Source organism: Mastigoproctus giganteus, chromosome 6, assembly GCF_048544385.1.
Source record: "Mastigoproctus giganteus isolate SK-2022 chromosome 6, ASM4854438v1, whole genome shotgun sequence".
In the NCBI taxonomy this organism is placed as follows: domain Eukaryota; kingdom Metazoa; phylum Arthropoda; class Arachnida; order Uropygi; family Thelyphonidae; genus Mastigoproctus; species Mastigoproctus giganteus.
In genome coordinates, this window is record NC_143580.1 from 164,961,152 (window position 1) to 164,976,359 (window position 15,208).

At 37.1% G+C, this 15,208-nt stretch overlaps 1 protein-coding gene across 1 annotated transcript in view; it reads right to left on the reverse strand.

Moving 5' to 3' along the window:
• Positions 1-13,850: 13,850 nt before the first annotated feature.
• scat (VPS54 subunit of GARP complex scat) overlaps positions 13,851-15,208 on the reverse strand; it is a 414,636-nt gene continuing 413,278 nt past the window's right edge. The window contains exon 24 of the mRNA XM_090376331.1: positions 13,851-13,956. Within this exon, the coding sequence (XP_090232457.1) occupies positions 13,851-13,956 (106 nt within the window). The remainder of the gene's footprint in view (positions 13,957-15,208) is intronic.

Genomic DNA, 15,208 nt, shown 5'->3' on the forward strand with positions numbered 1-15,208 from the left:
ATCGTGGCCGTCGCTACAAAAGGTAATTGAATTTCATGCAACTCTGTAAATTAGAAATCGTCATGAAATTATTGCTGACTGCATCGCAGTGTTTATGTACATACACCTACATATATGAAACAGCCGAGCCGTCTGTCGCATACACTATTTGAAACAGCACCACCTTACAAAATATTCTGCCAGTGCCCATTGCACCTGGTGCCGGGGTGCCTTCTCATTAAAAAGTTTGAGAACCACTGGTGTAGAGTAATACATATAATTTAAACTTGATAGTGTAATATGCATTATAACATTTAGGTATCTATCAGCTTAGTGTATTATTTTCCAAGTTAAATTGAATTTAAATGAAAATCATGCTTCAAACTAGAGCAGCAAAACAACAGGCTCAAAGTAGCAAGATTGCTATGGGGGAGAACTGAAGGGGTGATTCTGCGAATAATGGCCTAATGAAATATATTACTGTGTACTTTGTGATGATGAACTGATCTGGAACTGGACATGATAAAGTTAAGAGGGATGTCTTTATGCGTGTTCAGTGCAAAGAATATGAAGAAATTAGGTGAGAAATTGGAACCCTGATTTTGGATTTGTCCATTTCCAGCCCATCTCATTTACCTTGGGATGATTTCCTGATTTTGTCTGCATTAGCTTTAGTGGTTATCTCAATTACCAGTCCAGTCTGTCTGGTTTTCCTGAGTCCCTTGATTTTGATTGACTGAAACTAATTTTCCAAGTTTTTTGTGATGGCCTCATTTGTGTCAAGTTTTCTTTAATGCTTTAGAAGGTCTTAAGATTGAGTTTGTTGCTTCTGTATTTCAATTTCTGTCTCTTTTGTGTTTAAATTTGTTCTCAAAATTTGATTTTCTTTGTGTAGATCAGTCAGATGTAGATCATGTTCAAGTATTGTCCAATAATGGATTATCTTTTCTCTAGTTGTAGCAGTGATCCTGCCAGTTTTCTTTGTCATTACGTGCTAAAGTTTGAGCCTGGTCATGATAATTTTATCCAGGGCAGTGCCAGCTGCCTAGAAGGAAGTATATGTCCTCTATGTTGGCCTCATCAGAACCCCAGGTATTCTCTTCTGGTTTTGGGGACTCAGAGATAGATCTGGTTTTTGTATTTTGCTTTTTTTTTGAAGCAGAAGCTGGAGGGATTTCTCCATCCTCTCAGGTGATTTGCACATTTACTTTGTTTGTACAAGTATGGTGCACTTTAGGTTGCAGATTATGACTGCCAGTGTCTGAATCTGTGTCCATTTCTCTGTGGAATTTTTGCCTATCAAAGATTGGTTCAGTTTCAGCTTTGCTTCTGAACTCCCAAGGTCCAAGGAATCCAGAAATAAATCATAAATAAAGTAGCTCTTTACTGTAGGATCAGTATAAGACTGTAAGCTTAGTTCTGTAAACAGGGGACATGTGGAATTGAACAGTTAAGTTTGCAGGATAGTCGATTCGAAAATTGCAAATGTTTGACATGTTTAACAGTCTTATGTAGTTTTAGTAGGATCTATGGTAATCTCACACTTACCTTTCAGGTTCAGCCAGATCAATAACAACAGTGATCATGATTGAGATCGCCATTGTTAGTGCTCAGAACGTTGAAGTGGTCAGATCCAGTAATATACCTCAGAAAATATTGTTAAAATGAATCTCACTAATATATCTCTATTTTTCTGCCTTTAGAGAAATAACACATATCGATTTCTATAAATAAGTAGAAATTATGCAAGAAAGGCTCTGACCTTGATCTCCAATACCCACTGTGATTATCATCTTTTGCCGTACACATAGAAGTTTTCATTGTCCTTCCCTAGTGGAGATATTCTGCCATCTACATCAAGAGCAGCTCGGCAGCACAAAACTGTTCACCTTGACACTCTAGCAGACCATTGCAGAAAGGACAGACAAGATGGGGAGGGATTATGCTCTTGATTAAGAAGCACATAAAATCTAAGGCATTGCAATGGGAACGCAAAAGTAAAGAAAGCCAACATAAGAATTACAGCAAAGAACAGGAAAATTACAGGACAAACTGGTTTGCTACTATTGTAGTTTCTCCCTGCATTCTCTGTAAATAGATGGTGCATATTATCTGTAGTGGCAGTAGAAGTCGAGAACGATATACTGATTGGTGCGTGAATAAAACAGATAACATCATAGCGTTAAGTGATTGATTGACGTTATGATACACACACACATATATAAAGAATCTTTCTTTCTTTTCCTATTATTTCCTAACCTAACTTTTAAGATTAGGTTGGGAAATATAACAAACGATAAAGAAATCTTCGTAAAACTTCAGAACAGGGTAAGCACTCCAGCATAACATAATCTAACCTTTTTTCACTAGCCTGCTTGAATCTGTCCCAAATTGGTGTTAACTAACCTAACTTTTTTCACTAGCCAAAGATGAATCTCTATTAAAAAAAAATAAATAATAAAAACCTCACTAAGCTGGAATGGGCACCCTGTTCTGAATTTAGCTAAAACTGGTCAAGCTCTTCCTTTTTTAATAATTTAATCTTAAAAACGTACAAAGAAATCACTAATATGATTTTTAGTAGTAAAAACACTATTGAACCCCAATAATCTGCTTTTAATAATGAGAAAAAAACTAACCATTGCCTTGTCTGTAACACCTACATGCCAATCAATACAGTGGACCCCGCTTTACAATATTAATTCATTCCAGAGACACCATCGTATCGTGAAAATATTGTAATGTGAACCCAATAACACATTGTTTTTTGGTAGTGCGTTCCAAGACTTCTGAAGTTGAAATATTCACTATACAGTATAACTAAGCTATTTATCTCTCTAAAAGGTGATTTTTATGGTGGAAATTGTACATATTGATTAAAAATAATTTATTATTAAAATATTAATTAAAGCACAACAAGCCAGAAACTAGCAAATCCGCTATATACATACATATATTATATACTATGAACCAGAGCTGTAATGCTCAATACGTTCTATATTGATATCAATATTTGTAAAATAATAAGAGGAGTTTACCTCAATATAGTATGCAGAACACTTCCATATAATACTCTCCAGAAATTAAAACAAAAATATCAAAAACCTTACATGAGAGTAACAAATAATTAAAAATAAAATTAATTAAAAGAATTTTAATGAAAAAAATGCAAAACGATTTTTCTTTCCTGAAGCTGACAGTGCTATTCGACTGTATGTCGTGATCTCAGGAATGAAAATATGCAATTTTTTCGTTAAAATTCTATTAATTAATTTTTCTATTTTTAATTGCATTAAATTGAGTTTTAATTATTTGTTACTCTAATGTAAGTTTTCAATTTTTTTGTTTTAATTTCTGGAGAGTATCATACGCTTTGCAAACTCATTACTCTGTATCTCACTTGTGTGTATCTTGCTAGTTGCAATTTGTGCGTGCAGTGTTTTTTGTTATTGATAGCTTATCTTTTTTACTGTTTTAAATTTTACAACCCCAAAAAAATGTCAGTGAATAGAAAAATCAATTAGTTAATATGTATATATTACAGTATTAAATGGCGCCTCCATAGCCAGGTGGGCAGGAGCAGCAGTTCGTAGCACACGCTTCTTGATTAGACCGGGATTCGAGCCCGTGACCATCAAATACAGATGATGTGCAAAGGTCAGGGAATAACCACCGCATATCCCCGAAGCAATATGGCCTTAGCTGTTAACGCTCCTTAAAAAAAAAAAATAATAAAAATAACAGTATTAATTAAACTATGTAAGTAAGTGTCAATTTATTTTTATTTTGCGAACGTGCGGAAAATATTTTTCCAATTTTCACATATCGTTTAATTTTGTTAATTGGTAAGCGAATAAAGTGTAAATTTTTCTTTATATCTTTACTTTTATAGCCTGTGGATAACATTCCTCCTATTTTCACTTATTAGAATCTCTGTTTAATAGAATTAAAATTCAGTTCGCAAAGGTGATCACAAAGACCGGCACTTACCACGTATACTGAATGGTATTTTATTATGGAGAGTTCATCTATCGTAAAGTGATTTGATCATACAGTGAACCAATAATAAAGCTGGGGTCCACTGTATATTGTTCTTGACTTCTACTGTGGATAATACGCACCATCTGTTTGCTGAGCATGCTGATGGGATTCTTCCTCTTGCTCCGATTAAGAACCTGAGAGGGCATAGATTCAAATTGAGGAAAGACAGTTGTAGAATAGATGTGTGGGTAGTTGATTGTTGGAACAGACTTCCATCTGTTGTGGAAGTTGATAGCTTAAATAAATTTAAGGCTCAACTAAACAACCATTTGAAGTGACCGAATGGGTGAAGGTATGAAGTATAAGGTATGTTCATGTCAGACAGCACCTGGGATTTCTCCCATCTCCGCGTGTGTTTCGCTGTAGCGAGGACAGTACACTGTCAAGCCAGAGACTTGAAAGTGTGTGGGCCGTGTCTATGCAGTGTGATATGTCGTGCCCATTGTTTATCCGGCTTATTGGCCGCCGGGGCCCGACGTTGCCCATACCCTGCCACGTGGAGGCTAGCCAGGTGTATCCAGTATCATAACAAATTGCTCTGGCAGGTCCTGCCACCTAGTTTCCTGGGATTTCAGTGGCTAGGATCTATTTAAAAAAGAAAAAAAAAATTGCGTTTGACATTAATGCTTAATGGGATTGCTGTTAGGAAATCGCTGGTTGGGGTTGAACACTAAAGAGATGTGTTAAAGGCCAAATAGGTTGGGCAAAATTTTGGTGTTATTAAATTTAGACATGTGAGGCTATACGCTAGATAAAAGCTAATAGTGTTAGTTGTCTTAGAGATTTACAGGAAACCGGTAGAATTTAGACGTTGATTAGAATTTGGTGGCATTGTGGTGTACTCGGTCGATTTAGTGAGAAAGGGAGGAAGACTGAAGACTGGCGGGAAAACAGAAGAATAGGGATGATAGAGTAGGCATCCCTAAAGAGGTCAGTGGAGACAAGCCCCCACCAGGCAAAGTATGGGGGTAGGCAGGGAGGAGAGGAGACAGAGATCCGTCTCCTCCCTCCCCTGCCTGGGGATGGGGTTTTAAAGGGAACCAGGTTACAGTACCCAGTTCAGATCGCCAATGGTGCGTTGGCAGCAAAGCTGCAGAATGTCTTCATCGGTGTCATGTCCAAGGAGTGTTGAATCCGGTATGAAGGTTAAGCTGCCCATCCCGCTCCGGGGGTGGGATATGTTAGCTGGCAGTGGGGAACCCATCAGGCGAGGGGGTGGGAGAGAGACACATTTACTTCATTCATAATCTGCATTCTTTTTTTTATTTATTTTATTTTTTTTTAAATACTTTTTTTTATATATATCTATATATATATATATATATATTTTTTTTTTTTTTTTCACTCAACTCATTCATCTTTTTCTCACACACCAGGAGGGGATGCAATGATGTGTAGTGTAAATTTAAATACTAATTAAAACTAGGGTTAGTGTGTACTTAACTGTAGCATTTATGGTTTGTGTTCTTTTTCTCACATGCTTACACTTTTATTCATTCTTCTAGCTCTCATCTCATTTATTCGACTCTTACTTTCTGCACTGCACTCTCTGGGCACCTCAACTTACTGTTATGGTGGAGGCCTAGCTTCAAATTTTTTTCCCCGCAAGTTTCACGGAATGGGTGAAATGGGAATTTTTTTTTTTTTTGGCTGATGCTGTATAAGCTTTCTTTCTTGCATCATATGCCCTAACTAATGCTAATCTCATTTACAAACCGAGTCCATTGAATATCTCGATTTGTGAATTTTCTTACATTTCATATGAACGTTAATGCAATAATCATCATCTATACTCCGTGGCAAATGATTGACCATCAAATTAACATTTATAATTTGGTCCAAACCATCTTAGTCTCCTAATTTGCATGAAAGAATACAAGAAGAAATATTCGGTCACTAAATCCAATCAAGGCAGATGAATAGCAGAATACAAGAAACTGTTGCTCTTCGAAAATGTTGGAATGGAATCATTTTTGAGAGATGCTCGACAAGCATTACAAATCTTCATAGTCGTTACATCTGCAGTTGGAAATTCTAAGAGAAGTAACAGATAACTTGGTGGAGTGCACAATTTTGCATCATTTTCATACCATAATCGATCACAAACAGCTCCAAATGTTATTTTTCAGAAATTGTTGTTCAGATTCTTTATAGGAGTTACAGTCATGTTCACTGTCCTTTTAAATTATTTCATGCTCAACTACTGTTGAAGCCTGTGGCGGGTCTACAGCAGGTGCTTGAGCTCATCAAAATATCTGTTCTAAAATACATGAGTTGATAGAATGTTTGAATTTGAATTTAAAAAACAATTAATAATGGAAATAAAAGACTCATTTCTTTTCTGTCATATTAGATAACTCGGAACATTTAAAAAAAACATCATTATCTGTACACATGTCAAAATGTTCAACAACAGTGACACTGTAAATAAACTTACAGGATTAAAAATCAGAGTCTCTTCTTGGCTTCATTCATGTAACCAATTGAACTGCTGCAGGTATAGCGACGACTATTTTTTTTTTTTTTTTTATGTGAACCCCAAACACGATTAGAACCTATAGTACTTAGTACCGTGCTTGGGTTGGAGGTTGAGAAGATGAAAGAAGATATTTGTTGACATTGGACTTGAACTTCTGTAGATTGTAATTGTCAGGAAATACGTATGAAGGACGGTTGTTCCAGAAAATGGCAGTTGAATGAATAAATGAGGAAGATGAAAAGTTGGTTCTGTGGGTTTGAAGTTGGACAGTAAATGGATGTTGGCTGGTGGCGGCACATGTTCGGACTGTTTTGAAAGAGAGAGTGGGAATTATAGAAGCCAGTTCAGAAGAACAGTGCCCATGGAAGTATCTGTACAAGAGGCATGCTGCAGAAACAGTACGTCTAAGAGAAAGCGGGTGGAGAGACTCTGTTAGAGATGAATCATTAATTACCCTAACTGCCCTCTTCTGAATGGAATCAAGAAGCCTGAGAGAGGTTTTGGGGGCACCACCCCAGATGTGGGAACAATATTCCATGGCAGAGCGGATTTGTGATTTATACAGAGTGAGCAGCTGTTTGGAAGAAAAGTAACGCCGAGAGCGAAAGAGAAAACCAAGTTTTTTAGATGCAGAGGAAGCAATATTTGTAATGTGCTTGTGCCAAGAGAGATTAGAAGTCAGGGTAATCCCCAAAAGAGATATATCATTTTGTCTAGAAATCAGAGTGTCACTAAAGATAAGCATAGGAGCAGAAGAATCCTTTTTCCGAGATATAAGACAACCCTGAGTTTTAGAAGGGTTGAAATCAACTAAGTTGTCTTTGCCCCACTGGAGAATTACCTGGAGATCGACATTTAAGGAATTGGTAGCAAATTTTCGAAAAATTGAAGCTGATTGAGCAGGACAAGGTTTCTCGAAATGGAAAGTGGAATTTAGCTCAATTTAAGCTAGCAACTTCCACAATGACAGATGAAAGTTTGTTCCAGCAATTAAACACCCCTTGGCTAAAGGCAAATATCCACACATCTATTCTACAACTGTCTTTCCTCAATTTCAGTTTATGCCACCTTAGGTTTGTAATCTCAGCAAGTGGAAGAATGCCATCAGAATTCAACACGCTCAACCCATTCAAGGCCTTATACACCTCAATCAGATCACCTGCCTAGTCTCCAGCCACTGCAATTTGCAACACTTAAGCCTCTCTTGGTAAGAGGATCCTTTCATCCCCTCACCAATCTTGTTGCTCTTCTCTGTACACGTTCAAGCAAATATATATCCTTCCTAAAATAAGGCCTCCAGACTTGTACGCAGTACTCAAGGCATGGCCTGACCATTGCCTTATACAAAGGGATAATCACCTCCCTTTCCCTGATAGCAAAATTCCTGTATATCATTGACAAAACCCCATGACATGCTCTTGCAGCCTGTCTGCATTGCTAAGAAAACTTCATATCTGACTGCACAATTACTCCTTATTTTTCATTTTCTACCACCCTAAGTGTAGTACTACACAGTTGGTACGTTCCTCTTCTGGGGTTACTCCTACCCAAAGGCATGCTCTGCATAAGAAATATCAATTACTTTGAATTTGTCAATGTGAAACTTCAGTTGCCACTTCTCAGCCTGCTCGTACAAATTTTCTAGATCCTGCTGCAGTAGCACACCATCACCAACCTTGCCAACCTTTGTATCATATGCAAAATTCGGACACTAAGCCTGATATACCTTCATCAATATCATTGATAAATATACAAAACAACAGTGGGCCCAACACCGAACCCTGTATAACTCCACTAATAACCGCACCCTCTGTCTCCTCCTACTCAACCACTCTTTTATGCATTGTAGCAACTTACCCTTAATACCATTCTGCTCCAATTTCTACAGTAGTCTTCCATGCACAAGTGACAAAAGCTTTCCTGAAATTATTATTATTATTAGCTATATGGTGCAAGGAAGCCTAAGGCTTATGCTGCACCAGCCAAAAAAAAAAAAAAAAAAATCCCCTGAGAGAGATAAGTAGAAGGGAATCACCAAGAAAGAGATTGATAATGATATCCACGGTGTGCCAAGCCCAAACTCACCAGAAGTGAGCCACTGGGATAATCCAAGTATATGATATCAAAATTATCTTTGCCATTCAGTTCCTTTGTGACTACATCATAGTATCTGATCAAATTGGTCAGACAAGACTTTCCCTTAACAAACCCATGCTGTGTCTGAATTATTGCTGCAGTCTTGTCTAGATGATCCTGCAATGCATCTTTAACCAGTGACTCCATTATTTTACCTGGAACAGAAGTTAAACTAACTGGTCTGTAATTACTTGTCACCCTTCAATCCTCCTTTGTGAATTGGGGATACATCTGCACATCTCCCGTCCGTGGGGACCTACCCTGAGTCCAAGTCCCATTGAATGCACAATAAGAAAACAAGATGCAGGATGCAGCACAGCTTCTGTTTAGTTTCATATTAACCATGTTTTAATCTTCAGGTGAAGAACCGATAAAGGCTTTAAAAAAAAATAAATTCAATATATTTCGATTTCCCCCCCCCCCTTTATTTACTTCTGTGGAGCCATAAAAGGGTGCATCCACTCACAAAATAGCAGGTATTACACATGCAAGCAGGATACTAGAGTTACCTAGACGCTCTAGCCATATATTCAACAGGTCTTTACTATATTCCAAGAGCAAAAGGATGGAGGTCTACTGAAGTACAGCTGATCAGGCCAACTCAGGACTTCCCACCTTGGTCAAAGCATGGACCAAACTGGTTTATTAATGCTGTACCCCTCAACCACCAATCTATCCCTTTCTGGCAAGTCTATGGGTCACAGCAAATGGCAAACATGCTGGATTCTAGCAATGGTAATCTAGAACCTATAACCTGAACGGATCTTGGCAGAAGCATCTGTAGTTCAACTTCCTTATTAGGGATTTTGTTGGATTGCTTCATACTGTTTGTCAATTATTCTGTCTCACCCTGTCACTTAATCTCCCATACGCCATTAGTGAAGGTGCTCACAGACTGGAATGCACACTGGATCCCAGTGATGCTAACCTGAAACCTAGTAGCCTCACTGGGATGTCCCTTTATCATATACAGGTGCACCATAATCTAACCAAGAACTGATTAGGACATGGTATAGAAAACAGTGTACTTGTCAACACACATTGTGGCAAAATAGCTCTATGGATTTTTTTCAAACAAAAAGTAGGTAAGTTTAGTTTACTATTGAGTATTCAAGCCACAAAATGGATATTGTTAGTAGGTGGAATAATGTGATTTTTCAGCCATAATTCAGGTTCAGAATGTGAATATTATCATTCCATATTATGTGAATGGCACGAAATAGAAAAATAGTTCCCATGCAGACTACCTTGCAAAATATTCCATATAATATTTGGGATACCTTGTGCCATGTGGTTTATTTTATTATAGAGAGTGTGGCATGTTGCTGCACCCAGTATCGATTGTTGGGGGCAATGCCTTCATTTCTGTAAATGAGGAAACTGATTTAGTAGTGACAGAACTAGAATTCGTATGGTGTACAAATCTTGGAGAATACCGTAATGTGTGGTGTTACAGGCCCTGCTCTCTATCCAGACCTAACTTAGTATGACTAATGTTCATTCTTAATAAATGCTTATTTTTGCATTAACCATCAGGTTTAGTGAAGGTCTGTTTCATCAATAGCTGTGTTGATTTTGATTCATAATGGCTTTGGAGTCAAGAAGCCTGTATGTACTGTTTATTCCTAGGCTGCTTAAGAAACTGGTAACTCCAATATGCGGTTAATCATGAGTTCATTTCCTGCTTTGGGAATAGCTACGATAATTGAATTCACCAGGAAAGAGGATAATTCTCAGAGAATTTTTTTCATTATAGAATTTTAAGAATGAGTATATGGCTGTTCTATTATGAGGTGTGATCAAAAGAGGTCTGGGACTGAACTAAGATTTTGGAAATAATGAAGCTTGCTTGCTGGCTATTCAGATGGATCTCTTTTGAAGTAGTCTCCTTGACACTGTATACCCAGCACCTCTGCAACTTCTGGAAACATTCCTGATAGGCTTCTTTTGCAGTTGCTAATAGTTGCTGTGTCACTTTCTGACTTTTCAAGGGGACTTAACTTGGCGATTTCACAGGAAGCTTAATCTAATGATGGAGTGCTTTGTAAGAAATTCTTTAGCGGAAAACACTGGTGTGCAGGGGTGTTGTCATAATGGAAGCACCAATTCCATGAAGCCCACTGCACAAAAACACAGTAGAACTGTTGTTTGACCACATGGGACAAATTCATAATGCCTTTCACCCCAAACTTTTGATCATACCACATATATATGATCTGTATCAAGTAGCACTATTGGATATTTTATGTAGGGATTCTTTTAATTCTTTTCAAATATTGTAACAGCTGATTATAAGAGTGACTGGTGTTAAAATTTATTCTCTACTTTTTCTGCTATTGGAATGCTGAATCATATGATGCTATTACAAATACTTTGAGAAAGGTTTTGGATAAGGTACTTGCCATTTCGATGGTTTGATTAGCTGCCATCTATTCTAATATAAAATGGAGTGAAAGGGAGTCAGAGCGTATTGTTTGTTTGTTATTTGGTTTTTAGGAGCATTAGCAACTAAGGCCATACTGCTCCGGGATATGCAGTGGTCATTCCCGACCTTTCCGCATCCTCCGTATTTGGTGGTGATGGGCTCGAACCCCAGGCTAATCAAGAAGCGTGTGCTACGCACTGCTGCTCCTTCCCACCTGGCTACAGAGGCGCCTCAGAGGGTATTTTCCGATGAGTTGCTGAACTTTCTTCCAGATCAACTTAGTATTTCATCTCTTTTGTTATGATGGAGGCAGATTGAAACCAAGAGTGTTGGTCTTTAATTTTAAGTTTCTTTTAGTCAATGAGGTAGAGTTTGGTAGGTACTTACAAAACAGGTGTCATGCTTTATTCCAAAATGCCATCAATGATGATAATCATTAATGGCATGTTTTACTCATTATATTACTCATATAGGAACAGAGAATAAGATTATAGGTTAGTAGCAACAACAAAAAAGAAATATGGATTTTCTTTCAACTCATAAGGTGAAATTCTACATTATGGAAAAAAAAAAAAAAAAAAAAAAATGGATACAAAACTAAATACAATAAACTCTAAAATCAACAACTCTCAGGGATTGAAAGGTACTCAATTTTAAAATTTCAGATTTTAGAGAGGTATACATAGGGGATGTGAGCAGTTTTGGAAAACCACATTCAAATGAATATGAAGTACTAACTGAATTTGTTTAATTATAAATATTTATGATGAATATCTTGTCCTTTCATCTGTTTTTGTAAGCAGGATTTAATGCCATAATGCATTAAATGGTCTTAATTCTCACAGTAAAACTTTCATTTGTAATAAGTTGTTCTAATATTGCACAACTTTCAACTCAGAATTAGCTGTATTACAGCTGTCACATTGACAGCTCATGTCACATTGACATGAGCTGTCAATGTGACAGCTCACATTGAACAATTTCTTTACAATTGTTTTGTTTGCATGTTGTTACTAGAGACCACTTGCTATCTAATAAGAGACTAATTACTTCTGAGGCAAGCTATCAAGGCAGCCACATCTTTTAAACAAATGGCCAATTAACCTATCAGCAAGCCATCTATTTGAAGGTAGTGCAATACCAGGGAAACTTGTTGCAAAGGCTAAGTTTGTTCTGCTGTGAGAACCAAGACTATTGCATTATATATGGAGTTTAAATCCTTCAGCATCTTATAAAGAAAAATATCACTCTTTTTGGTGCATTAATTCTTAAAGACAAATGCAATCATTGATAAGAAACTGGATTTTTTCTTAATATTTCTAGATTCTGCACACATATTGACACCATATTGATATCTGCTGTAAGTAAACCACTAAGTTCTCCACTAAATGTAGTATGAGAATATATAAATTCCAGTGTGCAACCATATCTTGGCCTCATTCGTGTTGCAAAAGGCAATATATCCTGAAATTGTCATCTTGGACAGGTTTGCCTGAGTTGTCTACTGAGAGCCAGCAGGAGACCGGAAGTGAGTCGGTAACTGTACCACTTTACAGAATGGCTTGATGTGCCATTAGTGAGTTGGAATAATAGCAAAGCAAGGCAAAGAGGATAATAATTCTCACAGAATGTTCAATTATAGAATTTTAACAATGAGCATATGGCCATTGTAGTATAAGGTGTGATCAAAAGAGAGTCTGGGATTGAGCTAACATTTGGGAAATGAAAGCTTCGTCATTTCTCAAATGTTAGTTCAGTCCCAGACCTCTTTTGATCACTTTTGCTACAACATCCATATGCTCATTGTTAAAATTATATAATCGAACATTCTGTGAGAATTATTATCCTCTTTGCCTTGCCTTGCTATTATTCCAAGAAACTGATTTTACAACTTGCTGATGGCACATCAAGCCATTTCATCCATAGGCAAGGCTACACTGCATTTTCTCCTTGCTTATTGCAATGAACACTATCCAGCTCAGATGTTTTGTGGCAGTGACCCACATTGTAAGGTCAGAAAAATGTGGGCACTTGTAAACATGTAATTGGACTGACAAGAAATGGCACCATGTTATTATTATTATCATCATTAGCTATGTGGTGTAAGGAAGCCTGAGGCTTTTGCTGCACCAGCCAAAAAAAAATATTCCTGAGTTACCCAGAGAGAAGGGAATCACCAAGAAAGAGAAGAATGATGATACCCAGCTCAGGATCCTGGGTGTGCCAGGCCCATACTCACCAGATGTGAACCCCTTGGGTTAAAGTGCTCTTCATGAGTCCGGGTAAAGCCTGCAGTAGGATACCCAAGGAAGACAGTGCAGTGAAAAACTGCACTTAAAAAAGACTGGCAACTGATTCTGCAACAACTCATTGATACTTTGCAGATATGAAACATGTTTGCCAATTGCATGGATCATACCAAAGTCAATGTCCATGCTATCCACAAAGGTGACAGGCTATTTCACACTTAAATTACATCAACAGGTACATATGCCATTACACAAATATCACTCGACGTTGTGATCCCATAACGGTTTTGGCCAGTGTATTTTAAAAAATAATATTACACCTGGAATTTCACTTTGAATTTGAAATTAATGCTTGGGAAAACCAGTAAATCTTCATTATAGTTCAAAGTATGTTTTTACACACAATATCAAAACTCAACTTCAAAAATAAAAATAGTATTTTTATGTTTCAACAAAATCTGTACATTTTAATTACAAAGATCACATTTTCTGGTATTGAAAATATTTTGAAAGACTGTCACATTTCATCCATAATTAAAATTCATCTTGACATCCATAAACCTTCTAATCCATTGTAGTTATTACCACAAGGAATGTTCATACTCTTCATATTCTGTGTATAAAATGTTACTTCCTGAGTTACCAACCTATCAGGTAAATAAAAAAAAAAAGTATTAAAGGATAGGGTTTTTTTAAATTATCAGTATTCTAAAAATGCTGTATGCATGAATTCAGTAGTTTAATCCTAAGCACAGAAAAACTTTGAAATATGTAAATTGAGTGCCTACACTAAAGTAACTTCATTTCAATGGTATCACAGGATTACCTATCGTACCATTAATTTTTTTGAATTTAGTTTACATCACCAAATGCATGTTTACTTAAGTTTTTAAAAAGTGCATACCTTAAAAATTAATTGCAGTCTCATATCATCAAAAAGCAAAGCGCCATAGCAGCACCAGTTTAAAGTGTCTATATTTTGCTTTTCACAAGGTTTCTCAAACTGGAAGGGAGAATAAAACATGCTGTCATCTCAGCACCATACCAAGATATTTCTGTGCCTGGGCAGAAAGATTTTTCGGTGCCCTTTATGAAGGATATATATTTTTTGCCTCCCCTGCTAGTCCTTGCCTTAATCTGGCACTGTGTCATCTGCAAAACTATGGATAGGATTTTATGACAGTAGAAGAAGGTCATTTAATATGCAAGGTAAAAAGAATGGGAGAAAGAACTGAACCTTGGGGAACACCAACAGAGAGAAAACGAGATATCCAAACACGTTCAAAAGTCTTAGAAACATCACAAGCAAATGCTCAGGTTTTACCAACCTTTTCCGCTGGATTGACACGCAAAATCCATATTGGCAATCATTGATCAGATGGAAAGGTTTGGGTGGTTGATTGGTTTCTCCATTATTCTGGAAAGAATAGAGAACTGAACTTTAGCATTTAGAGGTAAGTGCAATGGGACAATAACTGGCAGAATATGAGCAAATCTCCAAGGAGGAGGAAAGATATTAGTGAAATAAGAAAATGTAAAAAGGTAACATAGAACAGGAGCAAGTTCAAGATCACAGGTTTTGAGAACAAGTGGAGAAATGCTCCTCAGGACCCGGAGCTTTCTTGACACCAAAATATCCTCTTGATGGAATGGTAGGAGGTGGTTTGCCAAGACTGTCAATACAAGAGTTAGAAGAAAAGTAGGAAGCTAGTGAGTGTTGGCTTTATCTTTAGCTGCTACAATAATAAAACTATCAGGTTTTACCAGAGGTGGAAAAATAGATGGGCAAAAGTTTGGGCCAATAGCTTTGATAAGAGATCAGAATGTTCAATTAATGTGCAGACAAGGATCAAGTTTTCTACTCTTAGCCTGTTCACATTCTAGTTTGGATTGATTAAT